General features: G+C 44.0%; 2 protein-coding genes across 11 annotated transcripts in view; both read left to right on the top strand.

The window, feature by feature from the left end:
- The window catches only part of CACNA1G (calcium voltage-gated channel subunit alpha1 G), a 147,823-nt gene extending 135,952 nt beyond the window's left edge, over positions 1-11,871 (top strand). For 5 of the 8 annotated variants that reach the window (XM_034067728.1, XM_034067722.1, XM_034067725.1 and 2 more), the window contains 3 exons: positions 4,105-4,294; positions 6,829-6,998; positions 10,633-11,871. In XM_034067728.1, the coding sequence (XP_033923619.1) occupies positions 4,105-4,294; positions 6,829-6,998; positions 10,633-11,481 (1,209 nt within the window). In that variant the 3' untranslated portion in view covers positions 11,482-11,871. Of the gene's footprint in view, positions 1-960; positions 1,096-4,104; positions 4,295-6,828; positions 6,999-10,632 lie in introns of all 8 variants that reach the window. The other 3 variants (XM_034067729.1, XM_034067727.1, XM_034067726.1) reach the window with 3 other exon arrangements.
- Positions 11,872-23,007: 11,136 nt separating this feature from the next.
- Positions 23,008-27,562, top strand: part of ABCC3 (ATP binding cassette subfamily C member 3) — a 49,493-nt gene continuing 44,938 nt past the window's right edge. For all 3 annotated transcript variants that reach the window (XR_004079972.2, XM_005144257.3, XM_031044818.2), the window contains exon 1: positions 23,008-23,091. Coding sequence is in view for 2 of the 3 variants with exons in the window: in XM_005144257.3 (XP_005144314.2) it covers positions 23,062-23,091 (30 nt within the window). In the remaining variant the exon portion in view is untranslated. The remainder of the gene's footprint in view (positions 23,092-27,562) is intronic.

Below are 27,562 nucleotides of genomic sequence, written 5' to 3'. Positions count from 1 at the left end.
TTTTCCCCCTTTCTCTCCAAAAACCCACAAGTGATGTTTCATATTTCCTATGTAAAGAGCTCTGTGTTTAGGGACAGGGCTTCATCAGCATTTTGATAAAGACTTTTTTATCAGCTATTTGAATGCCTTCAGCAAGGATGTGTTCGTGCAATACACATCAGTACAGGGTTTGCTCAGAGCTGGAGGAGGCTGGTGGGGCCAGGGCTGGGGTGGCATTTGGAAGGCTGAAAGATGCAGGCAATTCTTTTAGTAGGACAGTTATTGGTGCTTATGCAGGCACCAGAGGCTATTTAGCAGACCGAAACCCACAGAAGACACCAGGAAGGCGTTTGCTGACTGAAATCAAGCCTTAAGTTTCTCCCTGTCCCTGTTTAGCCATTAGGAACTTAATTATGGTCCCATCTGCCTCTTGGGGAGAGGGATGTCTCTGTACCCTCCTTAGAATGCAGGGAAGGGCATGCTCTGTACCCCACCTGCAAAATGATTTTGGGAATCTTTGTGGACTCAATTGGATTAGCCCAGCGGCCAAGAGAACAGTGTGGTTATTAGGTAGGAACAACTTCAGAGAAGTCCGAAGATCTTGAAGCCTCTTGTATTTGATCATAGCCAAGAGGATAAATCTCTCTCATATAAAAAGTAAAGTTACTTTTGTTTTTTTGTCTAGGCAGGAGAACAGCAAAATACAATGCTAGCATTAGTGTATGGTTTTAAACTTCCTCTCAGATCAGTGGTGAGCATTTAAGTATGAATGTCCCACTCTTCTTTTTTTTTTTTATTCCTTTGTAATATTTCATTTCTTTAACGTTCTGTCCCCAGTAACAATGTGCATGATGTGGCTTCTCCCACTGCAGGTTTATTGCTTTATGTCTAGAAGTATGTAGATTATGATACCTTTTGTTTTCTTTCTTTTCCAAAAGATTTGTGTCCTGGTTTCTTATGCTTAATCATCTCTCCCTTTAGATCCCTCTAGCTGAGATGGAGGCTCTATCTCTGACGTCAGATATTCTCTCTGAAAAGTCCTGGTCCTTAGCTCTGACGGATGACTCTTTTCCTGATGATACTAACACACACTTACTTAATGCTCTGGAAAGCAATGTACATACACTGGTCGCTGTATAGTCTGATGTTTACAGGGTTCGAAATACTGCTTCCACCTCTCTACACCTGCCTAATGGCATTTTCCATTCAAGCCCGTTTCCAAATAGTACCAACCTTCCCCCTGAACAGGACATTGTCCTTAATGCCATTAGGTCCTGGGTTGTTATCGCTCTTGTCCACAAACTTGGCTCCCTGTGAGGAACAAGTAGTTATTTCTATTTTTCCTTTGGTGTCTCGTGTTAAAACCGTGTGTTTGGTACAAGTAAAATAAATAGTGAAAAAATGCTTTGGAAAGCTACAAGGTTGAAATTTCCTCCCCATCTGAAACAAATCAGTGATGCTGGGTGGAAGCGACAGCCACGAGCTAATGGCTCCTGTCCTCTGCTGCGGGATCATCTCCAACCCTTTGGTTTATACTGGATTTTTGTCTTTATGAACACAGGCACCACAAGGCTTTTTGTGTGATTGGTGCCAGACTGTTTGTTTTACAAATATCAGATGGGGATCTCTCTGAGATGCTGCTTGTTTTGGGAATTCTTACTAGCAGCCATCAAGCCAAAAAGCCAAAACAATGTTCGGACTTCTCTGTGTCTTTTTGAATGAAGTAACCAGTATTTTGAACCCTGCCTTAACCATCTCCTCTTTGAAACATTAGACATTTTTAGCTGTGTAGCAGTCAAGTGCTTTTTTTCTGCTGTACAACAGACATAACTCCTTCTCCAACATTTTTGGATCATTCTTGTTTTCTTTGTTGTTGTTCATGTACTTGCCTTTGGATGTTTGTGTTGTTGATAAATTTCCTACCATCCAAGTCGACTGCCATCCTAATAGCACTTATTTGGGAAACACCTCTTAAACCGTGACCATATTTCCCATCATGCTTCATGGCATTACTTGCCAAAGATTTTGTGAACTACGTTTAACATTTGTATGGGCCTTTTGGCTTCAAAATCAGTTAGTCTGGAGAGCGGGGCTGAGATTAGACAAACTCTTTGACAGCACAGCAGTCCCAAGGGTATAACTGAGAGAGATGGTTTCTCTCCATAAAATGAAAAGCAAACCCAGGTTGAACAAAGTGTTCTGTGGATTTGTGTCAATAGCAACAAAGTCAAAACAGTTTCCCAAACTCCTGAAATGCTGCAAGTTTTCATTGAGATCTTTTCTAAATGCAGCATTTTTACACTTCGTTTAAGACACAGCTTTAGGTGAAAACTATCTCAGAATGTTTTGTTTGACTCAGAATAGATTCAGGTTGGAATCTGAGGAGGAGAGAGAGGTTAATTCATGGAAAACTCGGATTTGATTTTCAGTCAAGCCAAAACAATGTGTTTTTCAAACCTAGCAGTGAACCAAACAGTCATGTGCTTTCACTGCTCTGTTTGTGAGCTGGGCTCACAAGACCATTCTGCAGCCATTGGTTTTCATGAAGTTCACTCATGAGATTTCCCTCGAGATCATCAGAATGTGGAAATGGGCCTGCTGTGGTATTGAATCCTGTCAATGAACCTAAAGGTTCATTAAAGGTTGGGTTTGGGTAGGATCTTGAAGCCAAATACTTGTGTTCAGATCCAAGTGGTTTTGAATTAGAAACCTCAGGTTTCGGGCCATCTTCTCTGCTTTAAGCTAAATAATGTGAAAGCTAAATAGCATAAACATGCTGCTCAGAAGAGGAAGGCAGGGAGGAACAGAGACATTCTCAGAACCCACATCTCAGCTTTAGCAGCACAGGTTTGTTTCTCCTTCCCTGCACTGTATCAGAAGACTGCAGTCTTTCTTATCTAGGCTGTATCCAGGCTATATCCAAATCAGCAGGTTCCTGAGGACGAAAACTAATGCTGCACGACAGTGCAGATCCATTTCCTCCACTAAATTTACAATGGTGGGTTTCCTTTATTTTCCTTTTCTTTATTATTTTTTTTCCTTTTTGTAATTCCTTTTTATCTCATCATGTTTCTTGTGCAAACAAAAGGCCAGGGTGAAATTTTGTTTTTATGACTGACGGATGAAATTGGGGGAAAAAAAAGTCTCAGTGTTGATTTCAGCAAACCTGTAATGCACTGGGGGCAGGGAAGATTTGTCAGAAAATAAGATTTAAAGTTCCCCAAAACTGATCAGCAATATACTGTATCAGACTACAGTGTCACATCTTATTTCTGTGTTTTTCAGTGGAGACCTTTTAAAGATGAAATAATTCTTTCATTAGAAACACCCAGGGAAGCTGCCTTTGTTTCCATTTTTGCTCATTCTGTCTAACACAATAACACCCAAGAGCATTTCTGGGATGGAGATATTTCCTTATGATATCAGACCCGAATCCACTTCATTCGATACTGGCTCTGGAGCTGCCCATTCTAAGAGACTCTTTGGCTGTAAAAACTCCACAACCAACATATATACAATAACCCTTGCTTGCATTAGATCCCCTCTAATTAGAGAATGGCTTTAACCCTGAGGCAGTAGGTTTAGATATCCATTTCAATAAAATGGGTTTAGTTACTCATTATGTGAGAAGGAAAACCAATAAAACTGTGCTGGGAGCCGGACTAGAGAGTATTTTCTGTAAACTGGTTCCTGCATTTGGTTTTGTTTTCTTTTCTCTTATTGTTAGAAGAGGAAACTCCTCACCCTTGCAAAAGTCTGATTTGTTGATGAGGGCACATAGAAAGAGCTTTACTTTTATTGCAGAGGATCAAAGTTATGCAAAGCATGTGACCTTTGCTAGCCTTGAGGCATGATGCCTTCTTTGCATACCCCTGAAATAGTCATGGTTTATTACTACAGTGTTGCTTCCTCTGTTTGTGTGGTTCATTCTATGTGACAATTTATTGACAATACAAAATGAGGGGTAGAGCTTCCTGGTAGATCCATTCGTGTAACCTGTACATACTGACAATGTGCATGCCCATCGTGCCATACTGGTTGCAATGGCTGTTGCTAGCATTTCTGGGCACTTCTCCTCTTCCCATCCCATCCCGTCTTCCTTCCTCACTGTGCCTTTCCCCATAGGCTGATCTCCGCTCCAAAGACGACACGCTGACCCTGTCTCCCAGCAAGGACTTGCTGAGTGTGAGGAAGCCTTCGGTGGGGCGCACACACTCTTTGCCAAATGACAGCTACATGTTCCAGCCGCCGTATTCCAACCCCTGTCCTGCTTCCCTGGGTGAGAGGAATCCGGCACACCACAAGTCCCAGTCAGGTATGTGTCTGCCACCTGGGACAGGAGCAGGATTTTCCGATACAAAGCACTAGCTGGGATTTTCCAAGCTATTCAGTAGGAGGCAGCAAATTGCCATTGGCAATTGGCCATTGCCATTGGTTTCCAATGAGCTCTTGGTGTCCAGATCTATGGAATGGCTTTGAAAAGACCCTCCACAACTTGCAATGTCCAGGTTGTTAAAGATAACTCCTTTCCTCTGACCTTTTTATTTGGCATTGTGACAGTGAGCAGTTGCCCTGGCTCAATGCTGATCATCCCCCTGCCTGGTTCCCTGAAGTCCTTACAGCCTGGGCTCCATCCATCTCAGTGGAGCTACCTATGGCCCCAGAGCAGAAATCCCAGAAGAAAGACATTTCCTCATGTCAGTTGCTTTTTGCAGCAGTACCTATTCTTGCAGGTTTTGAAAGTTCTATGTGGGAACATCTGTGAAATATGGGAAAATGGTGTCTCTAAATGCCTGCAAAATGAGCATAAATGTGCTGAATTGAGAGAGATCTCAGTGTGAGACGAATGGAAAATAAGAGTGCAGAATTGTCCTTCCCAGTGTGTGTGGCTGAGATATACACTTTACAGCTAAATGTGGAGATATTCTTAGATACAGTGCACTGCAGATACCAAGGGCTCACTCTCTACGTGCACCTCTGTACCTGTACTTGCAGGTGCCTCCTGGTGCTTATCAATGTGCTTTCATTTACTCTAATTTCTAGGGGTTACCTTCTGCTGGTAAATGAATGGAGCTGTCTTTAATTCTTCTGTACACACCATCATTTTAGACATTTGTCACAGATAAGACAGAGGAGTTTTTACAAGTATTGCCATTTGAAAGCCTCTAAAGCAGAACATAATTTCAGCACTGTTTGGAATGGGAGGAGATTTGAATAGATTAGAAATAAGATGTTGAAATTTGCATAGTAATAAGAATCTGGATGAATAGCGACTGTTGAACAGCAGCAAAAAATGCGGACACAGTGGAGGAAGATGAATGTGGAGTTGTGAGAAATCACTGCCGTAACACAGGATTTTCAAGGTCAAGAGCTGTCCTTTGAAGAACCTGTTTGCACATAATCCAAGTGGTGCAGCTAAAAGCCTGGTCAAATCCCACTGAGCCAATAAGAAGGCTCTCATTGCCTTTAGTGGAGCCAGAATTCATGGTTCTCTGTAACAGCTGAGAAATTCCTCAAAGTTATAAACGCAGAGAATCCCAAAAGAATCCTGTTTGTTACAGAGGGAGTTTCCAGGGCTTCATTTTTGACCCTTAATTCAGATGCATTTGTTCTGTCTTCAACAAAAATATCAACTTGACCAAAATGGGTAATTTCTGAGTCCCTTCTTTCTTCAAGCTGAACAGCCCTTTCTGACAGCCCTGGCTTGGGGAAGGCAGGCATTCCACCCTTATAAATCCACAGGAAAAAACATTCCACTGGGATGCAGGAGAAGTATTTTGTAAAGGTGATGCCTTGTTCATTACCACATTAAGCAATTAAACCTTTTGCCTTTTTCTCCTGCAGCTGAAATTCCAATCGTCTTAGCAGGCCAAAGTGCTCAGGGATGGGTAAGGTGCCCAAATCTTGGCGTTCGCATCTTTGTCCTGTTCCACCTCCAATGTCACTGCTTTTCAGGGTGGCAGAAGTCACCCCTACCTGTTTACAGCCTGCAATATTATAAAGTGCTGTGAAGATAGCAAGAGGTGCCAGGCGCCTCTAATAAATCACCCTCATCACCCAACTAAGCCATAATATTTCAAGCTGAGAAAGGTTTTGTTGTCAGAAACACTGGCACTTGCAGGAGATATTTGTTTGAATACTCCTTCGTTATGGGGCTGTTGTTCTGGGAAAGATTCCAGGACAAATGAGATTCTCTGGGATGCGGTCCAGGTTAAATGAATTGTTTTGAGAAATGTTGAGCCTGTTTTGTGGGGGGAGCATGCCGAGTTTCAAACCTTTTAGAAGAAGTAGCCAGCAACCACAAAGGGTCAGGAAGGGGCTGGGGAGTATGTGTTTCCTTCTCTTGGGATGCTTTGGAAAACTAGCCTTGAAAGCTGCCAGGTGCCGTTCCCTTTTCACTTCATATCCAGTGTGTGCGCTGGTTTTGAGATCCCAGCAGTTGGTCTCAAACACTCAGGTATGGAGACATTCTTTTCTGGAGTCTTTCAAAGTCATATCCTTGTGGTGATGAGATGTGTGGATGCTTTCAAAGTTATTGGACCTAAAGCGGGATGTAGAAGTTGCCAGTCAGGATGAACTTCTAGTTCCTAATCTTCTGTTCTCAACAGGAGCTAGCCTCAGTTTTATCAGTGGAGAATGCCAAGAAAAGTGAAATAATAGACACTTTTGGAATAATTTATTAGTAAGTGGGAGCTTTTTCCCAATCATGGAGAGCCAATTGCTGAATTCAGTGTTTTTAGTATGTGTGTCTCATCCAAGGTGCAATAGAGCAGTGTTTTGTGAAAGGTCATTGAGATTAGGACACATCCCCAGAGGATCATCACGTTTCTCTCTTCTTCCTCTTGCAAGGTTCCAAGGCTTCGGTGCAGTCACAGCCAGCAGACACCAGCTCTCTCCTGCAAATTCCAAAAGACCATTTTCACTACATGAGAGCTCATGATTATTTGGTGAGGGAGAGCAAGCCCCATGTTTCCCAGCAGGTTCACTCTCCTTCTGCTGAAAGGCTGCTCCGCAGACAGGTAAGCAGACTTATGATCATAAGCGTGCAGAGGTTTTCTATTGTTGCATTTCCATGTTAACCATGCTTTAAATTCAAGGAGGGATTCACAGAGAAACCTCGGGAGAACTGTAATTCTCCTACAGAAATAACTAAAAGGTTGATGGAGTTTGATCTGAAAGCCATCCAGGAGTCTCCAAAGAACATGATGAGTATCATCTCCTTTGGCAATATGCCTGAATGTTCTCCACATTGCTAGCACTTGGTTTTCTTTTTCTTTCAGCCCTCTTCATAAATGCAGCCAAATGCTCCCCAGGGGCTCATTGGGGTTAAGGAACTAATTCTTGACTGCTGCGATTTTCTCAGTGATTGAAAGGACACAGGGATTGCAAACTCCATCCCAGGTCTCCCTTCCTCTGTCTCCTCTGGTTTCTCAAAAGGGGAAAACTCTAAAGGAAGCAGGATGTCTCCTGTGAAAAGCCATCATGGAAAGCATATTTTTTACAGTGATAATTGAATATTTTCAATCTCCTGTGTGCTTTTGAAAAGTTTGAGTGTACACAGAACAGAACATATTTTATTTTGCAAGTGGTTTTATCTCTGGTTTTTGCCTGGCATTGATTTAAATTCTGATTCAACTGAAGATCTAAGAGATCTAATCAAAGATTCCAGCCTGGTTGATTGGAAGCATAAGTTTAAATTTATCTTTTATAGTAAAATACTTAAACTTCTGTGCTTCACTCTCACATTTTTAAGCATACTTCCCTGTGCGGCTGGATCAGGACCAGAGGCACATCTGATTCCCGAACTCTGCTTTCTTCAGTAGTTTCATGCCTGATTTTTCTATACACAAAATAGATCGGTTCTATTTTTTCCAAAGCATTTTTTTACCTGCATGAAATATTCCCATTTCTTCAATCTTTTAATCACCATTGACAAATGAGACAGTTGATTCATTAAGCTCTAAAAAATTAGTTTGAAGTACCAAGGTTAACAATTACATTAGTCTGTAATACTAAATTGACATAAGAAATTCCTAGCATGTATTCCTTTGCAAGGGCTGGGCAGCTACCCCAGTCACTGCTAATGGGAAAACTAATTGATGTCACGATTCAAGTTCATAACTGTGCTCTCTTGCTTTCTAATGAATAACAGACCCTTCTTTTTGAACAGATCTATCTATAATAAATTACCATGTTAGCCATCTTCCTCAGCCTAATTTTGTTCATATCTTTGAAGGCTGCTTCTTCTCAGCCTTTTCATGTATATGTTAATTTATTCTCCTTCCGCCCCTCTTTGCTCATGCTGTGACATGAGCATACACTTGGAATGAGATTTCAGAGAGTAAAAAGCTCTGGGACAGGGAGCAGATATGGTCCACAGGCCAGAGAGGTCCCTCTGAAGGTTAGTGAGGTGTTGCCTTGGGCACGCTCCCAGGTATCAGGAAGCTCCTACAGTGGCTAATGGGAGCATTAAGGTTGTTCCTGGCAACAGAGCAATATTGCTGTTACTGTTAATTGCAGTCTAGATAGCCAGACACTGTGAAAGTTACTCCTTAAAGAAGCAAAATTCCCTTCACTTCTGCTTGCTCAAGTGCCCTCTGCTTGGTTCCTTTTATTGCCACCACTAATTTGTTACTAGCACATCATAATGGCCCAAGCTAGCAAAGCATTTTGGTTTGCAGTACCCATTTTTCCTTATTGCTACATATATTGCATGTAATTCTGATTTCTTTTCTTTCTTTTCTTTCTTTCCTTTCCCCTTCACCCCCTCTCTCCTTTCCTAAATCTGTGTATAGATAAATCTTGTTCACCACATACCTGGTCCATGCACTTTCCTCCATCATTAAAACCTGTGTGCTTAACCTCCCTTTCCCTCCAGAGTGCTGGAGAGTGAACAACATCCCACAGTAATGTGCAGTTTAGACTCCGGAATGTTTGACAATTAGTGATGCACTCACAGATGAAGATGAGGGGATTGGATGCTCTGAGAGAACAGCCCCTGCTGAGGAACACGCTCCTTGGCAGTGCATTGCACAAAAGCCTTTTCTCCAAGGGAATGCTACCTGAAGTTGAAATGATATTGATTTTCTGGTTCCAGGACTGTGTATCCAAGGTGTAGTCCACTCCAAGCTGTGGCTACTACAGGTGTACACCCCAATGGGATGGCAGAGGGTCCTTTTATTTTGAAACAAACCAGTAAAACATTTGTACAAACAGTTACTCCTAACAGCTACCAAAGATGCTGGTATTGTAGGGAAAGAAAGAGCTGGTGGTGACTAACACTGTCGTTCTGTGCAACACAGGTTGGTGTAGAAGCAAAAGTAATGGCAATAATTACTTTTTGCTTCTGTATTCTACTTTTTTTGTGTGGTCCGTGTCTCTTCTTAGGACGTGAACATGGTTTCCTCTCGCAAACACTTACTATAAAACTATTGGCATTAGGGAGACCAGAATTAGCTCCACTCGTGACTGTGGTTAGTTGCCAGGATTATGCTCTAAAATTCTAACTGGAAAGGATTCACCAGCATTGGACAAACTGGTTTACCATATTAAATATTCCCACTGATGACAAAAGGAGCCCAATGTGCAGATACAGCAATAGGCTCATGATTCTGCACACACACACATGCGTACTGCAGCTGATGAGAGCTTTGCCTCAATAGGGATATTTGGTTCAAACAATCCTTGCGGGGCAATTTTTATCTAAAGTCTAAGATCATTTTGGGGAGATTTGTCACCAAAGTGTTCCTCAGGTGAGGAATTCCATCTCCTTCCACTTTGGTAAAAACTGAGACCAGCTGCACACATTTACTCATTTCTCTGGGAAGTTTTTTATCTTTAAGATCATTTAAGAATCTTCTCAAACTGAGACTCTGCCTTTTAGGGCCAGTTAATGAGGTTAATTTATAAACTCTTTTAACAAGGGATGCAGTGCAGTGAAAAGACAAAGCCTTCAAAATTAGCCATAGGCTCTCTCTGCCAGCAGGCACTGATGCTGCATATGGCTCAAGACAGCCAAGGCAAAATGTGCCTTAGGAAGCCTGAACTTCAGCATCAGAATAAGCTGTTATAATTAGAGGTTGTTATTATTATTAGGCCAGCTTTGGATTACAGCTTTTCCAACTCCCCTGCTCTTAAGATGGTGCAGATTTGTGGCTCCCGCCTGGGAACCAAAGCCAGGGACAGGTTGTTGCTCTGATGCTGGCACAGATCATGGTTGCTCTGGCATTGCTGGCTCTGGGGATCCTGCTCCCTGCTCTCAGCATCACCTGAGCTGCTGAAATTGTAAAGTTCTTTGCTGTAGACCCTCATCCTTTGCATAACAAGAATGTGTCTCAGTTTGGTTGCAGGCATCCTGGTTTTGCATCCCTCTGTACTTAGAGGAGAAAACTAAAGGTCAACCATTTATGAAGACTGAAGGGCCAAATTCTGCTGTTGCTTAAAGAGGGGTAAACACACAGACCTCTAATGCACGGGAATTGCTAGAAGCCATAATGCAGGTCATTATAGGAGTCAGTGGGTCTGTGCTGAGGTAACTCAGCAGAGTTGAGTGCCCTGTAAATGCTGTGCCTTGCCTGTTACTAACCTATGTTTGGTCTGTCTCTCTCATCTGGCAACACCCCTCCTCCCCCGTCCCTTTGCGCTCCGATACAGATGGCTATCCGGAACGACTCTTTGGACAGCAAGGAAAATCTCCACACTGAGGTGAGTGAACTCTCTGACCCAAATGTCCCTGCTGTGCCCAAGGAGGAGTCATCAGTGGCTCTGATGCCCTCAGAAGCGAATGAGGCGGCTGCATGGAGCCGGGCAAGCGTTCATACGCAGCAGAATTCCCACAATCAGTATAATATTTCAAAGCAGGCACCAGCATCGTGTGCTTGTGCAGACTCGTGTCAGGAGACACCTGGAGATTCAATGGACCAAGAAGTGTCTGAAATAAACAGTTCCTCGGAGCCTTCAGAAACTTGTACAGCCTCGAGTGCCTGTTCAGAGGTTCAGCCTCTCACTCCTAAGAGGAACATAGGCAATACCGGCAACATGACATTGAAGGACCTGAAGAAGTACCACAGTGTAGACACCCAGGGTCTTCTCAAAAAACCACCCTCTTGGTTGGATGATCAAAGGAGACATTCAATCGAAATTTGTTCGATGGAAAACAGCCCCCAACACCATTCCACTTCCAGCTCTTCTGGCTTCATAAGTCAGGTGGTAAGTGAAATGGAAGGCTTGCAAGGGACACGACAGAAGAAAAAACTGAGCCCTCCATGCATATCTATAGATCCACCCGATGGACAGAGTTTGCTACCTAGAGGACCTCACAGCATCTCACCTGCCGGTGGAGACGTTTGCTTGAGACGGCGTGCTCCATCTTGTGAGTCCAAGGATTCCATGGATATAGGGGATTCGTTGCTTCCAGACAGTATGTCAACATCTCCTACCCCAAAGAAAGACTTGTTGACACTTCCTAGCTTTTCCTTTGATCAGACGGAAATGGACCCCTGAGTTACTTTTCTGTTGGTGCCAAATGTTTTCTTCCTTTCATGTAATAGAAAAAGAAAAACCTAAAGAAACTCTGTATTCCAACATGGCACTGGGTAACAAATTTCCAAAGAAAGATTAAAGAACCAGCTGGTTAAAGAAGTGGTTAACCTATATCACGCTTACTTAAGCATATGTTCTGCTTAGGTAAAAGCAATACAATGTGCAGAATCTATATGTATATTATATTTTATTAAATTAATTGAATCTAGTATTGCGGGATGTAGTACATTTTGTGACTAAAGACTCATTTAATTTTCTTCTATTTTATGTATCTCAGAATATTTCTGAGATAAAGTTGGTTTTTATGAGTATTTTAACCTAAACAAAAAAAAATATATATTTAATCCCTTCTCTTTTTTGTTTTGTTTTGTTTGGGTTTCGTTTTGTTTTGCAAAGCACAAAATGTAGCAAATTAGTGCATTACAGAGGAAATGTATCCCACAGTCAGCAGTAAATAGGGATTATTTAATGTAATTTATTTTTCCCCTTGGACTCCAATGATATTCTGGGGAGACGATTTTTTGGGTAGTGTAGAAATGCAGTGGCAATTTTTTAACCGAATAATATTCCAATGTTGCATAAAATGAACATCCAGTGTGAAAGCAAATGCGTAAACCCAGGAAGGTCCAATATGCGGATAGATGCCTGAAGATGCTGAATGTAGAGCCATTTAACCGTACACCATACTGAGTCACTAAAGGATATTGTAGATCATGACTCACAAACCCATCTCAATGGCTAATTTTCATACCTTCCCAGGAAATTGAGGCAGCAGAAGCCTGTGGTCGCTCCTGAGGTGTTTTTCCAGTGTCTCCAAGACAGGCTACTCCTTTTGTTGAGTTTTACACCTCTATAAACCCACTGTTTGCAGTGGAGCTCCTCCTTTCCATGCCCGTGAGGAAAGGAGGGTAGAGCCATATATAAGATCTGGTGGGTGAATTCAATGCAGACATGACACAACAGTGGGCGTAAGCACATGTTTAAAGTTAAGCTCTTGCTTAAACTGCCTTGAGGTTGCTTCGTATTTAAGTAGTTCTTGAAAATTAATGTCATATGCTTCTGTGTTCAACAGATTTGAGGCCTACTGCAAGTTATTTTACAGATTATGTGTAAAAAGGCCTGTAGGTACTGAAATAGTGGTTGATTTTCAGTTAAAAAGTCCTTTTCTTTTGCTGTCACTGCTAGAGTTAATTTACATGACCCTGACTGTAATGTTATTTCCAATCTATCAAAAGCCTTACACAGCGACACCATGATACAAAGTAGATAAAACCAGAACCCATGTTCTTACCTTATAACATGTCCTTCATGTCATTCATCTCAGAAATTAACTGTTTACTTCCATGATAACATCCTTCGCAAAAAGCAATCTGTAAAACTGGACAGCACAACTTGAAAACCATGAGAGGTTAGCCTGGTTCAACACCTCCCACTCTTCACTGATGGAAACCAGGCATTAATTCACTCAACTTCCATGAAATCACATTCAGATGTAGGTTAAATAAGACTGCAGGCATGCTTTGAAGTATGTGAATAGTCACAAGTTTCAAACGGCGTACATGGATAAGGCTTTGCTGGATCATGTCTTTAAACCAGCACAGGCAAGAGGAGGATTTGTGCTAATTCTGTCAGTTGGGAGTTTGTAACTTTTGGAGAACTACTGATCTTTTCAAATCACCACAACAGTCAGAGATTAGACTGTTACGACTACATCTTTTGGCATTAGCCTCGAGTATCCATGCAAGAAGAAGATGCTGTTCTACCTAACAGCCTATGTGAGGTCTTAAGCTCCTTTATTTCCACTTGTGGAGGTTTATTCCATAAACAATCCCTATTGATTTAGATGTCCTGGAGAAATGTAAGGGCTTTCAGCAGGAAGTCAGGCAATTGGTGTATTTGAGGTAGGAGGATTAACATTCTGTACTATTTACTGCACTTAGATTAATTCTTGGCTGGGACATTTTTCCCCTCTTCAACACAGGCCCACACGGAGACCGCTCTCTTTGATATGCCAGTCCAAATCCAGAGTTAAGCCTGTTCAAAGCAAAGATTTCAAACAAACCTTTCATCATTTCTTCGCCTAGATCATGTTTAAGGAAATAATAAAATTACAGTGTATTAAGCCTGAGAAATATTCTTAATCCTTCTTTGGTTTTACCCTCATAATGAGCCTTAGCTTTTCCTTTCACATATACTAAATAATTTGGGGAAATAGCTAGGCCACTAAAATCACCAGCCCTGGTTTCTTAATGATCAGGATTGTGTTTGTATAGCTGGAATGGTACTACTCATACAGTTTCCTTCCTTACCAAAAACCCCATGGAACATTTTAGCTTGAAATCATGGCACAGAACAGTGATGTTAATCCAAATGCTCAACTCCAAATGTAACAGAAAGCCTAAAGTTTCTTCTATTTCCGATACTTGAGGTTTTGCCCACTGACAAGGTTTGTGGAAGTAACCAAAAGTTTACATCACACGTGACTATTCAGTAAAGACGAGCCAATAAAAAAACAACTCTAAGATGATGCATTCAGGAAAAGAAATACATGTAAAATAGTTTGTTTTCTAAACCAGACAAGTTTTTTCTAGATGCCCTTTTGAAAGATAAATACAAATGTACTGCAGCGTGTGCAATAATCTTAAGCTAATTTTAAATACCTTTTGGGGGGGTTTTATAGAATTTGACTTTTTTTAAGCAAAATGTACAAAATCCACCGGAATTCTGTAGAATGGTTATGTTGATAGAACTTTTTATATTTTTGTAGAAATCTATAGAGAAATTGTTAAAAGTCTGCGTAGCGTCTTGGGAAGAGAAGCAGCTCTTATCTACAAGTTTCTTTACATAAACCTGGAGCCCAACCTACTGTATTACAGTGTGTATAGCCTAGTTTCAGAGCTTGCATCCAGGTCGCATTTAGAAATAAGCAGCTAAGCTCAAGCTCTACGATATTGCAGTGCTTTTACTGTTGGAGAACTGTACCCATATAAAACATCCACCCCCAAAACTCAGCCCTATCGATGGTAAAGTAGTCGCATGGCTATCCAATTCATTCAAGCACACCAGCACTTTATTACTGTGGATTTACTGTACACAGGTGGGAGGAGGATATTCTGCTATTGCCGACACATAGGGGAAAAGAGATTGCACATGTGTCTGGAAAGATGGGAATTCCATTCTTGCAGCCCCTCGCACACAGAACTGATTTTTCATAGCTTGGTTACAGGACATTTATACTGTAGATATTTTGGAGGAGGGCAAGGAAAACACTGTTTTTGACTTCTGTGGATTGCACTCAACACAAGGTGTATTCGAGGAGAAAAGAAAATTAAAACAAAAGCATTACCATTGTAAATTAGGCTATGCCCCAGGCTCCCCTTTTCTGCCCCTTTGGCTATAATAACCCATGTACACTATAACACAAGGTGACTAGAGTAGGCACAGTACCATTACAATGTCCGTAACAACCTAGTATATATGATAGAACTTTGTATTTAATAGTTAATATATTGTTATACTGTATCAGGTATATAGGCCAAAACGAGGTCTTTTGGTCAGGGCAACAAAAGGTGGTATTCATGGGGGAAATTGGGTTAAAATGTTCCTTTTTTTAAAAAAAAAAAGATAAAAAAGAAAAAAACGACGAAAAATGAGTGTAAATCTTTACAATTGACAAAAACAAATGTGTCCTATTAAAAGCTTTTGAAAAGAAAACAACCGTGCACTTCCCTTTGTTGTTGTTGATGATGATAATCTGTATCATTCAGAGCGGTCACATCCCTGGTCATGTTTTAATTGCGAACAGTTGGGGTAGGTATTGTATAGCAGCGGCAGACGGGAAGTTGAAAGGAAGATTGTGAAACGTCGGCCCTTTGTGAAGCAATTTGGTTTGACACCGCAAGGGAATCTGGCCCAGGATGTGCTGTTTTACCAGCAAGACCATCAGCTCTGTGTCTGCATGTTGTATTACACTGGCAAAGAACAGCTCGGCAAGCTGCTTAACAAGGCTGCAGAGGTCCAGAGGAGAGGAACGAGTCAGGGGAAGGGGCACATTTGATCTGTCCATGAACACATGTTGCTATGAAGAGGAGGATGCTGGGCTTTTCCACACATTTACAGCTTCAGGATTTCCAGCCTGAAGCACAGCAGCTTCTTCTCCACCACTTCTGAGGGCGTTTAGTTCCTTGTAAAGCACAAGTTGGTGGGGATGGCACTGCTCCAAGAGCTGCAGACTGTGAGCTCCAAGGCAGTGTGGGTGAGGACCCCAGATGCTGCTTAGGTACCACCTGAAACATTTCATAGACTGGTTTGGGTTGAAAGGGACCTTAAAGCTCATCCAGTTCCAACCCCTGCCCCAGGCAGGACCCCTTCCACTGGAGCAGCTGCTCCAAGCCCCTGTGTCCAACCTGGCCTTGAACACTGCCAGGGATGGGGCAGCCACAGGTTCTCTGGGCACCCTGTGCCAGTGCCTCAGCACCCTCTTCAGTGGTCTTTAGTGGATAAGACTTCCTAATATGGAGTGTCCTTTCCCCTGGGGAGCAGCCATTGAAGGGAGTTGGGTTCTCTGCAGCCTTGTTTCTCACTTCACAGTGAATGACCTGATGATTGCTCTGCAGCAGGAGGAACCCTAACCTGAAATCCAGAGCTGTTGTCTGGAGGGTGCTTTGATAAAGGCTTTGTCATAGTCATTTCTGAGTACAAAACAGCAGGAACACGGTTAGCCCTTAAATAGGGAGAAAATGTGGATCTACGCAAAATCCCATGCAAATCCTCAGAGTGCAGGACTCCAGAGGTGAGCTCCGTAACATATCTGGGCTGCAGGGTCAACCCCACCAGGCTGCAACCATTGCATTGCCTTCTCACCCCCTCCCCCCAAGGCTGGAGGATCCACATGTCATTAAGATAAGCTGAGCCAAGAAAACAGAGCAATTCACAGCTTCAAGCACTTCACACCTCTCTGCACACAGATGAGTTTAACCTGTGCTAACTCCTTATCAGGAATGTCAAATCCCTTTATTACCAGTGCTGTGTTTTGCAGGACCTTGTTTCTTTGCTCTCTGTTGTAAGTGTTCCTGTTTGAAGCTCTTTTACTGTGGTTTGTAGGATTCCCACCCAGCCTGGCTGCTTGCGGGTATGCTCTCAAATTGCCAGAGCCTGGGCATGGCACTTTGTTACTCCGGTAAGTAATTTGGATGCTGCATGAAACTGGGTTATTTTCTATGTAATTACAGCTGCAACCAGGGAAATAGCTCCTCAAATTTAATCTGTTTCTGACTTGGTTGAGACATTCGGGTGAATTTGGCTAACTGTCCTGCTTCTGGACATCTGTCCCATCTGGAAAGCTGTGTGCACAGCGCATCCCTCAGCTGGAGCTCTGCAAAACCCTGCAAGGAGCTGCATGAGAACAAACAGGAAAGGCCGGTTTTGTGCCTTTTGTACTGTGGATGTTCCAGAGGTACAAACTGAGACTCATCAACAAGGCTCAGATGTGACCTGTGCTAGAACCCCCTTAAAATAAGGTAGGAAAAGGCAATTTAAAGCACTGCACCTGATTCCCTCCTCCTCCCCTCTAGGGTTAAAGGGTTAAAGCCAGTGAAGTCTGGAGGGACAGAGGCCTGAACTGACCGCCCAGGGGTGGGCAGCCCACGGCCAGGGTCGGGTGCGCCCGTCTGCGGCGCTGTGCTACCATCTAGTGGGCTGGGGTAAGGAGCGGGTTTGGGACATCCCGTTACCGGGAGCGCGATTCCCGGCTCCAGGGAAAGGGCAAGAAGGATCCTGCGGAAGAGAGAGAGGGAAACAGGAGGGTTTTGCTTCTGCGGGGATTTTCAACCACTGAGTTTATATCATGGAATCACAGAATTCCAGTTTGGAAGGGATCTCGAGGATTATCTGGTCCAGCCTTTCTAGGCACAGCATGCTCTAAATTAGCACCCTGTCCAGCTGAATCCTGAAAGTGTGCAGGGCTGGGGAACCCATCACTTCCCTGGGGAGATTATTCCAGTGGCTGGTTGTTTTCATTGGGAAAAATACTCCTTTTGCCTAAAGTTGGAATCTCCCCAGGTGTGCCCATCACCCCTTGTCTTTTCCTTGGAAGAAGGAGTCTCCATCTTTTTTTGTAGCCACCCTCTAAATAACAAAACATGTTGATAAGGTCTCCTTGAACCTTTTCTCTGGGTTCTCTGAGCAAACTCCTGTCTGCCGTTCCTCATATAGTTTGCCAGTCCTTGGATCATCTTTGTGTCCCTTCTCTGGACCTTTTCCAGCTTGTCTGCATATTATATATGAAACATACAATATGAGTATATATATTACATATACACAGTAGGGATGAAGACTGAACACTGTATTCCAGATGTGACCCAAAAAGCACTGAGTGGGTCAATGACATCTTTATCTCTGCTGGTGATGAACAGTCCCTTCTTGAAGCAGGAGGAGGGGAAGGATTTCTCCCTGCCAGCATTGCTGGGTGCTCTTGGGTGCTGCTGGAAGCCAGGCTGCTGCGCACACCCTTGGCATCACCTTTCCCCACCCGCATAGCTCAGGCTTGTGTCAAGCCCTGGGAGGTAACAGCTCATCCAGAGGCAGTCCTAGGGCTGCCCAGCACCTCGGAGGCAGTACCCAAGAGGTTTGTTTGTCACTGCACATGCTTATGCCTGCTTTTAAGCATGTGTAATGCACGCAACCTGGCACAATCTCCTCCTCCCTGTGTGTGCCAATCCCTGCCAGTCCTGCATGGGCTGTGCACTCACATAGCAGATATGATAATCTACAACCACTGAGCTCGAATGGGGTGCTTAACGTCTGCTTGGAGATAATCAAGCAGTTCTTGTGCCATCTTAGGTGGCATGTGGTGAGCTGCTCAGAGGTTCAGGGTTTGCATGGGCGCAGGATGAGTGCTTGTCACTAGATGGCAATGCCATGAAGTGATTTAGCTGGGATATTTGTGTGCGTTAGCTCAGGCTGCACCTGAGGTCCCCCGTAACCTGCTGCTTCTGTTTGGTTTGGCCTGGTCTTCAGTGTCATCAGCAAAAGCCGTTGTCCCACTGGAATTCTTGCATTTGAGGGTGATTGAACTTTAAGGTGTTTTTACATGTTGTATTCAATGTTTTGGGTATATTTACAACACACTGTATAATCCTGCAGCATCCTCTGGCATTTTCTATTATTGCTTGAGTCACTGGATGCTATAATTGTCAAGCTTTCAAAGGTCCTGGATAGATTATCTTTCCATATCTATTTAATGCTCTAAATAATGCAACCAAAGACCCCTGCAGCTCCAGCTGGGAAATGAAAAGGTTGGTTAAACCACTTAATAACTTACTGTGCTAACAATTATTTTACGGAAACAGAAAGTGGAATCCAGCTGTTTTGGGGGAAATCAGGAAGTAGTTAATATTGGAGCCATTCCACAAGGAAAATAATACTGCAATGGGCAGCATGTGCCGTGCTGACACCTGCAAAGGCAGAGCAGAACCACTCTGCCGGGTGCCACCAGCTCAGCATGGCCAAGGGCTGGTGACCAATCCACATTCATCCCAACAAAGCAGGACCTGGTGCTTGGATTCCTGCAGCCACTGAATTGTGTGTGCTGGGTTTGTGGTGCAATGTTGAAGGGCTTCAGGCCATTAAAACCAGGAAGGGTTTGTGGGGTGGCTGAGTTGGCAGGGGGAGAGGATAAACTGTGGCAACTGTGTCAGAGGGTAAAGTAGGGTACTGCTGATCTTGGCTCCAGAAGGGGCAAGTGCCACGTGCTGCTTGTCTGTGGCTGTTTGTCTGTCACTCTAAGTTCCTTCTGTGGCTTCCATCCACATTTGCAAGCACTTGGGAGTTGTCAGGTGAGAGTCAGCCACCCACTGTGTTTAGAGTCAGTTCTGGAGCTGCTCCAGGATCACGTTGGGGTGACCTGGGCAGTTTTTATTGTGTCTGTGTTCTGCTCATGGCTCTCAGTGTGAAATGTAGGAGCACTTGTGCATCGGGGGAAGGTGGTATTAAACGCAGTCATACATGCACCATCTTCTCCTTTCAGAAAGCCTTGATGCACAGGCTGGACCAAGGTGGACCCACCTCACCCCACAGGCAACAGAATGACTGTTACAGTGCAGCTTCAGGCCAAATTCACTGTGCTCCCAACCTCCCTACACTGCCTTTCCAACCAGGGAAATCTTGCCTTCCACTCCTTGCCCACAAAGCCTCGTACCTGATGCATACCCAAACCCTGAGCTGTGAGTAAAAACTGGGACTGCAAATTCCCAGCCCACTCCCTCCTCTGTTTTATCATGGGACTTCTAAACTGCTCATTGAGCTTTCCAGAAATGAGGAAATGGAAGTTAAATCCTTTCTTGCAAGAAGAGATGCACACTATATGCAACACCATTGACTGTTGAAGAAGAAACACCAAGTCTGTTGCTACTCGTGCAGTGTTGACTTCAAACAGAGTTTGTTACAAGTCCACATCTTGCATGTGTTAAAACAAGGCATCCTTCCCTTTCTTATAAGGTAAATGTATAGGGACTTGATGTAAATGCTACTTTGGCAGCCTCTTTTTCTTGCCATCTGTAAAATGTGACACCTCTGTGGGTCTTGGAAAGAAAGCTGAGTGTCTGTGGCTCCAAGCAGAGAAAGAAGGAGATATTTATAGTCCCTAACCATAAAACTGTGACTTCCAGAGCTGCACATGCTCAGGCTGTCCCCAGCCCTCAGCTCTCAATGTCCTTCTTTATATGGATTTCAGGAGGATTCGGTCACACTTCATTTTGCTTTCAGTGCTTTGCAAACCAGCAATGAGGTGCAATGTGAAGAGAAGCGGGCCTCATACCTGGCCCTGTGCTTGCACAAACAGCTTCTCTCTCACGTTTCGTCCTGTCCTGCCCCTGCCAATCGCTCTGGTTGATAGCTAACCTGCTGCTGCCTGGCCCTGGGTGTGCCTTCAAGGTGCTTCCTGATTGCTCTGACTTGACCTGCTCTATGTGTTAGCAGGTGAAAAGTCCTTTACTGAGCGCTGGCATGGAAAAGAGGATTGGAAAATGCTAATGAACGAACCAATATTGGGTCTTGCTGCTCCTAGGGATAAATGTTTGGTGAGAAAAGGTGAATTTATGGCCTCCCTCTCTGACAGTGACACCAAAGGGGCCATGTCGTTTTCCTGCATAGCCAGCCTGCTTTTGGGGGAACATCACAGGAGTAATGACACGTTCTAGGTACTTCTGTCTTCCATCATCAAAAGGAAGCAAGACCAAAGTGAGCTGCCTGAGACAGTGCTTCAGGCTTCACTTTGCACCAGGTTTAGCAGAATCCTTTACCATGGCCCTTCCCAGGAGCTTTTAAGCTTCCCCCATCTTGTCTGTCTGAGATTTTAATATCTCCTTAATTCCTGCCTTTGATTTTTCCTTCACTGCTCACCTGCTCTGCCAGACAGCACCTGGAACTCAGTAATTACACTGCAAAGTCAGTGCAAGTCAGCAGGGTCTGCTCTAAGGCCCAGGCTGGCTGCCTGGTGGCTCTCCTGGGGTATGCAAAGGTAACCCATTTGGCACCCACTCATCAGTACCAGCCCAATGTAATGGCATGAGCTCCTTCTGAAGGCACGATTCCCACCACGGATTAGGAACATGAAGCAAGAGGCAGAATCATTTAGGACCTGCTACTTTAGGGTCTTGAGCAATACTGTAATACAGGACTTTACTCTCTGGATACAGTGGAGCAATTCCATTGAAGTCGATAACTTAATCAGGGATTGATTCACACTGCTCTTGTCAATGGAGCTGTGCAGCACACTGATAAAATAAACCTCTCCCCTCCTGTACACACAGCCTATGGCAGCTGTTTGTGAGGTGCCTCTGTACCTGTGACATCTTATGTCAGAGCTGGACTTAATTTTGGGCATGTTCTCAAGCTTCACCATGTTCTGCTCCTCAGTGCAAGAAACACAGGGGTACATGTTCTTGTGTCAGAAGAGAGCAAAATCTCAGCACTTCTCTTGGAGCAACACATTGCTGGAGGAGAGAAGGTTTAAAAAACCATAAGGGAGTAATTCCCTATTAAGGAGTTACAATATAATAATATACATTAAGAAGCTATTCCTGCCTTTTCTGAAAGCTTTTATTGTGATGCAATTCCACTGAACAAAAGTTTCAATGCAAGATTTGCAAACACAGCCCACAATATCCTTAGTTGTTCTCTTTCACCCCGTTGGCTAAGGCTCCTCTAGTATTTCCTTGAGAGGGTTGCAATGTGATTGTGCTGATCAGCCTGAGATTTCACATCTTGTAGGCAATCACCCAACAGCCTTGTCTCGGGCAAGATCTTCTCGGGAAGAGAACCCACACTAATAACTGCCTCCCTGTAACCACATTACAGTAAATGTCTGAAACAACTTCTCAGCATTGTTCATGGGAAGCACATGGCTTCCTCTGATAGTGCTCTGTGTGGGTATCACCCATAGTGTCCCTGTGGTCTTCGTTAGAGTTTCATAAAAGCAGAGTATTTTCTTCTTAGGGATTACATAGTTTGGGGACACAGCAATACGGTGCTTCTCTTCTCCCTTTCCTTTTCTGGTGAGCGTCTTTGACAACACCCTTCTGCCTGATGGTTCCTCGCCTTCTAGAGAGGAAGGAAACTCAAACCCTCATAGTACTTAAGTAGATTGGTGGCAGCGTGGTGCTTTGCATAAGATGATGTTATTGAACCAGTGGACAAACAGCAAGTGAGCGGACAAACAGCAGGTGCTGGAACGTCGATAATGCTGTAGGGGAAATCCTGGCCAAGAGAAAAGCAAACAGTGCTTCTGCATCGTGGGTCGGTGAAACACGGATTGTGTCCAAGGTGCTGCACTACAAACACTGTCAGTTACACATATATGTGAAATTTATTGAATGGAAGATCTCAAAAACAGATCCATGCCACTGATTTAACCATGTCTGCAGCAGAAGCCATCAGCTTCTGTGAATCAGTGAAGTAAGATGCTGCAGATGGATGGCTGAGGGATGTGATGCTTATTTAAGTTCTGCTGAGCCAACAACACTCTAAAGAGGAGACAACAAGTGTCTCCAAGATGTTAACATTTGTCTGAGTGGCTTGGATGGATGGTTATGGTCAGCCCCAAACCCCACGGCATGCCTTAGCTCCACACAGCCGCTCTGGGTGACTTTCACCGGCCATGTGGGTACCACCAGTGCCCCCCTCCAGGAGCAGGGGTGTGGTTATCCCTGCAAGACACACCAAACAGGGGGAATGCTCCCCTGACGGCCCGGTCCTTCCGTAGGGAGGTCATCATTGCAGAGCAATGCCCGGTTCGAGGGGCGGGGGGACTGCAGCATCGGACCTCCGATGGGGTCCTCGCCACTACGGCACGGTCCCACGGCGCCTCCCTGCTGAGGGGTGAGGGCATCGGGGCGCTGGCGCCTCCCGCCGCCGCCGGCGAGGGTGGGACGGGGCGCGTCGGGCCCGCTGCTCCCCGCCCCCGGCCCGCCCCGGAGGGAAGGAGCCGGCTCCTTCCCCGGCTGGTGCCTGGCGTGGGCCTGGAGGAGGCTCCGCGCCGCGGACATGGAGGTTTTCTGCGGCTCCCGCTTCTGGGTAAGCAGCGCGGCCGCCGGCGCCGCCTCTTTCCTTCCGTCCCCTCTTGCTGCCCCGCGGGGAAAGTTGGATGGGGACAGGCTCGCGGAGGGGCCGGGAGCCGCGGACCAGACCCCTCGGCTCCGGCTGCGGGAAGCGCTGAGTCGGAGGGGTCGGAGCGGGCAGGGAGAGGTCGGTCCTGCGGCTTCGGACGGGCTGAGCTGCTTCTTGCCTTCTGGTGCCGGGTCCCTGCTGCAGCCGTCCCGAATGCAGCCGGTGCGGTGGGTGTTCCGGTACCTGGCTTAGGAGCAGGACCTGCATCGCCTCTCTTGCTCAGCTTTCAACATCTCCAGGCTAGAGCCAAGACCCCGCAGCTCCTGCCTTATCGCAGGAGATGCGGTGTTTCCTGCAGCTGTCCTAGCAGGTGTAGTCCACCTCTGCCCCTGTTAACATCTTCCTGGGGGTCCTGTTTTAGCCACTGCCTTCTTCTGAGGGTCCTGTTTTAGCGTTGTTGCTGCTCTTCAGGACTACTCTGATGAGTGGGAAAGTGCTCCCTGCCCAGTGCTTTGTTACTGCTAAAGAGTGATGGGTTCGCAGCAGCCAACGTGGCCACAAGCCTTGGAGCATTGCAGTGACTTGTGTTGGTAATTGGAGCCGTCACCCCTCTGGAAAGGCTGATTGCAGCACACACTGGGGTTGTAGAAGTCTGGAAATAGCTGCTGCAGTCCGCTCTGATAGTGAAGTGTGTAAATGCTGTAACAAGTACTTGGGGCAGTATTTCCCCAAGATGCAGTGTGCTGTGTTCCTCTCTTTGCTGTATGAAGCCATGGGGTGAAGTTGGAACTGCCCTCCAAGAAATCACAATCTTTACATGTGCCTTTCTCTTGCACTGATTTAGCCCAAGGGAGACTTTCTTTTTTCCTCAAAGAAAGATAAGCAAGAATGAAAAGGAATATCTGAAGATGAATCACTGCTGGAAGCTATTAAAGGCCAACACAAGCAGTTGGCTGTGAGGACTTGATGCCCAGCTCCATCTTCAGATAAACTAATTGTCTTTCAAGAACTGTCCCTTTTCAGAAGAGGACTTAGGCTCATCCTGAGCCCCTTGGTTACACTTCTTTGTTGAGTCCCAGTTTTCGTTTCTGAGCTCTCTGCACACTCTCTGCTACAACAGCTGGCAGATAAGCTTGCTTGAACAAGTATTTTCACCTTCTATTTCTACTATAAACACTTACAGAACAAGAACAAGCACAAACAGCTCAACACTGCTCACTGGTTTGTTGTCTGCTTCGAGAAGCATGTCTTAGCTTCTCAGGGCAGGCGTGGAGTGCAGCTACTCTTTGTAGCCAAAGCTTTTGATAACAGTTTATTGATACATTAATATGGAATGTTCAGGCAGTCTCACTGACTTTGAGTAGGAGATAAACTCATCATCCCATATTTCATGCAGTACGGTTACACCCAAGCACTGTTCCCTTTGTGGTGCTGTGTCTGGTGTCTGCTACACACAGGTATTGCATCCAGGTTTTGGTATTGGCAAAGCTTTTGGAAACTAAATCTGTGGGAAGTGATCTAAAGGTAACCCAGGGGAGAGACTTTTATTACTACCCCTTTACTTGCAGTGTAAATGATGACGGGATCTAAAGTGTTCAACAAAGCATAAACAATAATTTATAAATACACCTTCAGCCTTGCTCCAAGTCATAGTTCAGATGAGATGAATGGGGCGGTGGAACCGAAACATGGTAGTTTGGGTTGGCAGAGGAACCCACTTTCTGTCTGAGTCTGGGAAGGAAGATGTCAGGTACGTGTTACAAAGCTCCAGAAACTTGGTGGGGTTTTTTTTGTGTAATTATCACATACTTCTACTTCAACATATTACTAAGGAATAAAAGGAGGCTGGTTGAAAAGAGAGGAGTAATGTTCCTTAAATAAATGGCTAAGCTTAGTAATAAAGGTAGACCTGTTCTGTTCCTTCAGAATGATCCAGAGTTGTTTAGAGTCAAAGCCACCTTCTGTCTGTGTAGTTATTTGAAGAAATGGTATTCCATAACGATGTGAAATGGAACATGTGTCCCAGGGACTAGCAGCTTGAGCTCAGTGACCAAGAGTCTTACACCCTATTTTTGGTTGGGTTTCAGTGGTGTTTTCTCTGTTAACAGGAGTGTGTATATACTTAACTGATTTAATGAGAGCTTTCAAGTAATGACCATGTAGATGACAATTACCTTGAAGTGTTTTGCAATGCTAATACGCTGTTCCCAAGAAAATGTAGGTAGATGCTTCTTTTGACATATATCCTCCATGCATATTTCCCATGAGAGAAACCCATGAGGTTTCTCATGCTGCTGTACACTTGAAGAAGGAAGAACAAGGTGAAAGGCAGTCACCTATGCACACAAACTAATGGTGTTCAGCTTTGCAGCTCAGATCAAGAACTTGATAAAATGGGAACCAACATTCATATTCATCTTTTCGTAGCTGAAGAGCTTAGAATCCTTCCCTATTATTTGTCAAAGAAAACCTAGGTATCTCTGGAAGCTGAATGATATAGGTGTCAGTTTTAAAGCTGTTTAGAGCGAGAGGAAATGTGCTGCTCCAATTTAAACAGTTCTTTGTTTTGGAGTTTAGATCAACTACAATTCTTTTCTGTTAAATGGAGACCCAAATCAAAACAAAGCAATTCGGAATTAGCTCAGGAAAATGTTGACATTCAAATATATCAACTTTAACAGATGATTGATTTAGCTTGGATTTTTTGGGCTTATCAGAAGTGGGAAGGTTTCAACTTTTCACCCTGATGCAGGGTGGGGAATTTTGTTGGAAATGTCAACAGGTTGGGTTTTTTTTGCATTTGTGCACAGGCAAAATCATTTCCTGTTCAGCCCATTTTAGAAATAATAAATTAAAGCTGTAGGTCACATTAGAAATCTATAAAAACTTTTGGCTTCGAGCTACTGCATTAGCTGTTGGACATGGAATCAGTAAATCACTACTAAAATATAAGGTATTTATGTATAAGAGAGGAATAATCAGAGCGTTTTCCAAATGCAGCATGAACCATCTCTTTGTAAACAGTCTCGTAATCTGAACACTTAAAACCTCTCTATTTCAGTTGAGAATTTGAAGCTAATTGTTCCTGTCTAAATGCGTTTAGGGCGATGAATGTGAAAGCGCATACCCACACAAGGTGGGTGTGTTATTTACTATTGCCCATAATTACCTCCCATTTATTGTGTCACATATCTACTATGTGATATAAAGTGTACTAGATAGGTGTGCCAATTAGTGTAACCCACAATCTCTGGTCTTGAGATGAGATACTGGTGAATTACCACTTGTTTGTTGCTTACGTCCTCCACTATAGTAAAACATGAACAGTTCCTCCGAGAGGAGAGCAAAGTGATTTCCTAGGGACTGTTTGCTATAGAAGTGTTCTGACCTAGTGGTGACACAGCATGAGCTTGGAACACCAAATTCCACTCTAGTGTAAAGGCACGTTGTCTTTCTTGGTTACTGTTGGGATAACTGGTGTCATAAGCACCTTGGCCTACAGGCAGTGTGCCTAAGCTTAAGCAGCAGCTTGTGTTTTTGGTGGTGGTTTGGGTTTTCTTTTTTAACAGCATATATAGGAAATGGGAAGACAAGTGATAGAGCACTTCAAAGGGGAGACCACAACTTCAGTTCTGGGCATGATCCAGGCCTGTTCCTTTTGATCCTGCTTAGCTGACAGAGTTCACTTGCCTTGCTTACCCTGGGTGTTGGTATCCTGACAGATGTCCTTTTTCCTCCTGTCCTGTGTAGAGTCCTGGTTCCTTCTTCATCCAGAGCCTGTTGAGTAATTCAACAGGAAGTTGCAGCAACTCTCAAAAGTAAACAATACCTCAATCTTGTCTTTGAGACAGTCTCATACAGGCAGCCCTTTAACCTTTAGGTTTGTGAATATTCCTTCACCTTGAGTCATTCGATGATATTTTGATATTTGGACTAAAAGTCATGCTGCTCTTTGGAAATGCAACTTCCTGTGCTATTGGCTCAAAGAACCACCAGTTTCCCCTCTGCATTGTTTCCCTTTTTTGCTTTGTCATGCTAATTTTTTTTGTAGTTCAAGATGACTTAGGATAGCTGTAGTAAGGAAGAGCTATTTCTCTCAAGGAGGATGATAAATTAACTTCTTGTACCACATACAAGTTTACGTAAGAAAAACACAGAACTTACATGATTTGGCCCTAAATTAATAATAAAACACCGAATTTCAATTAATCCATTATATTTTCAATTAAATTAGTTCCAGCATAAGAATAACATAGGGAAAGGTGGTAGCAGGTCATTGCAAAGGAGGGATTCTGCAGTAGGATGGTATGGTCCAGACTGGCTGTTCTTTATATAGTAGCTTTCCCTTCTGCCATACTGTGATAAACACAGAATGTTCAGTGTTTATAGATATTTAAACATGATGCAGATCTCCACCTAATCTTTGTCAATTGCATCC

This window comes from Melopsittacus undulatus, chromosome 11 (genome assembly GCF_012275295.1).
Source record: "Melopsittacus undulatus isolate bMelUnd1 chromosome 11, bMelUnd1.mat.Z, whole genome shotgun sequence".
NCBI classification, from domain to species: domain Eukaryota; kingdom Metazoa; phylum Chordata; class Aves; order Psittaciformes; family Psittaculidae; genus Melopsittacus; species Melopsittacus undulatus.
The sequence above is the reverse complement of the archived record's forward strand: the minus strand, read 5'-3'. Positions and strand labels throughout refer to the sequence as shown.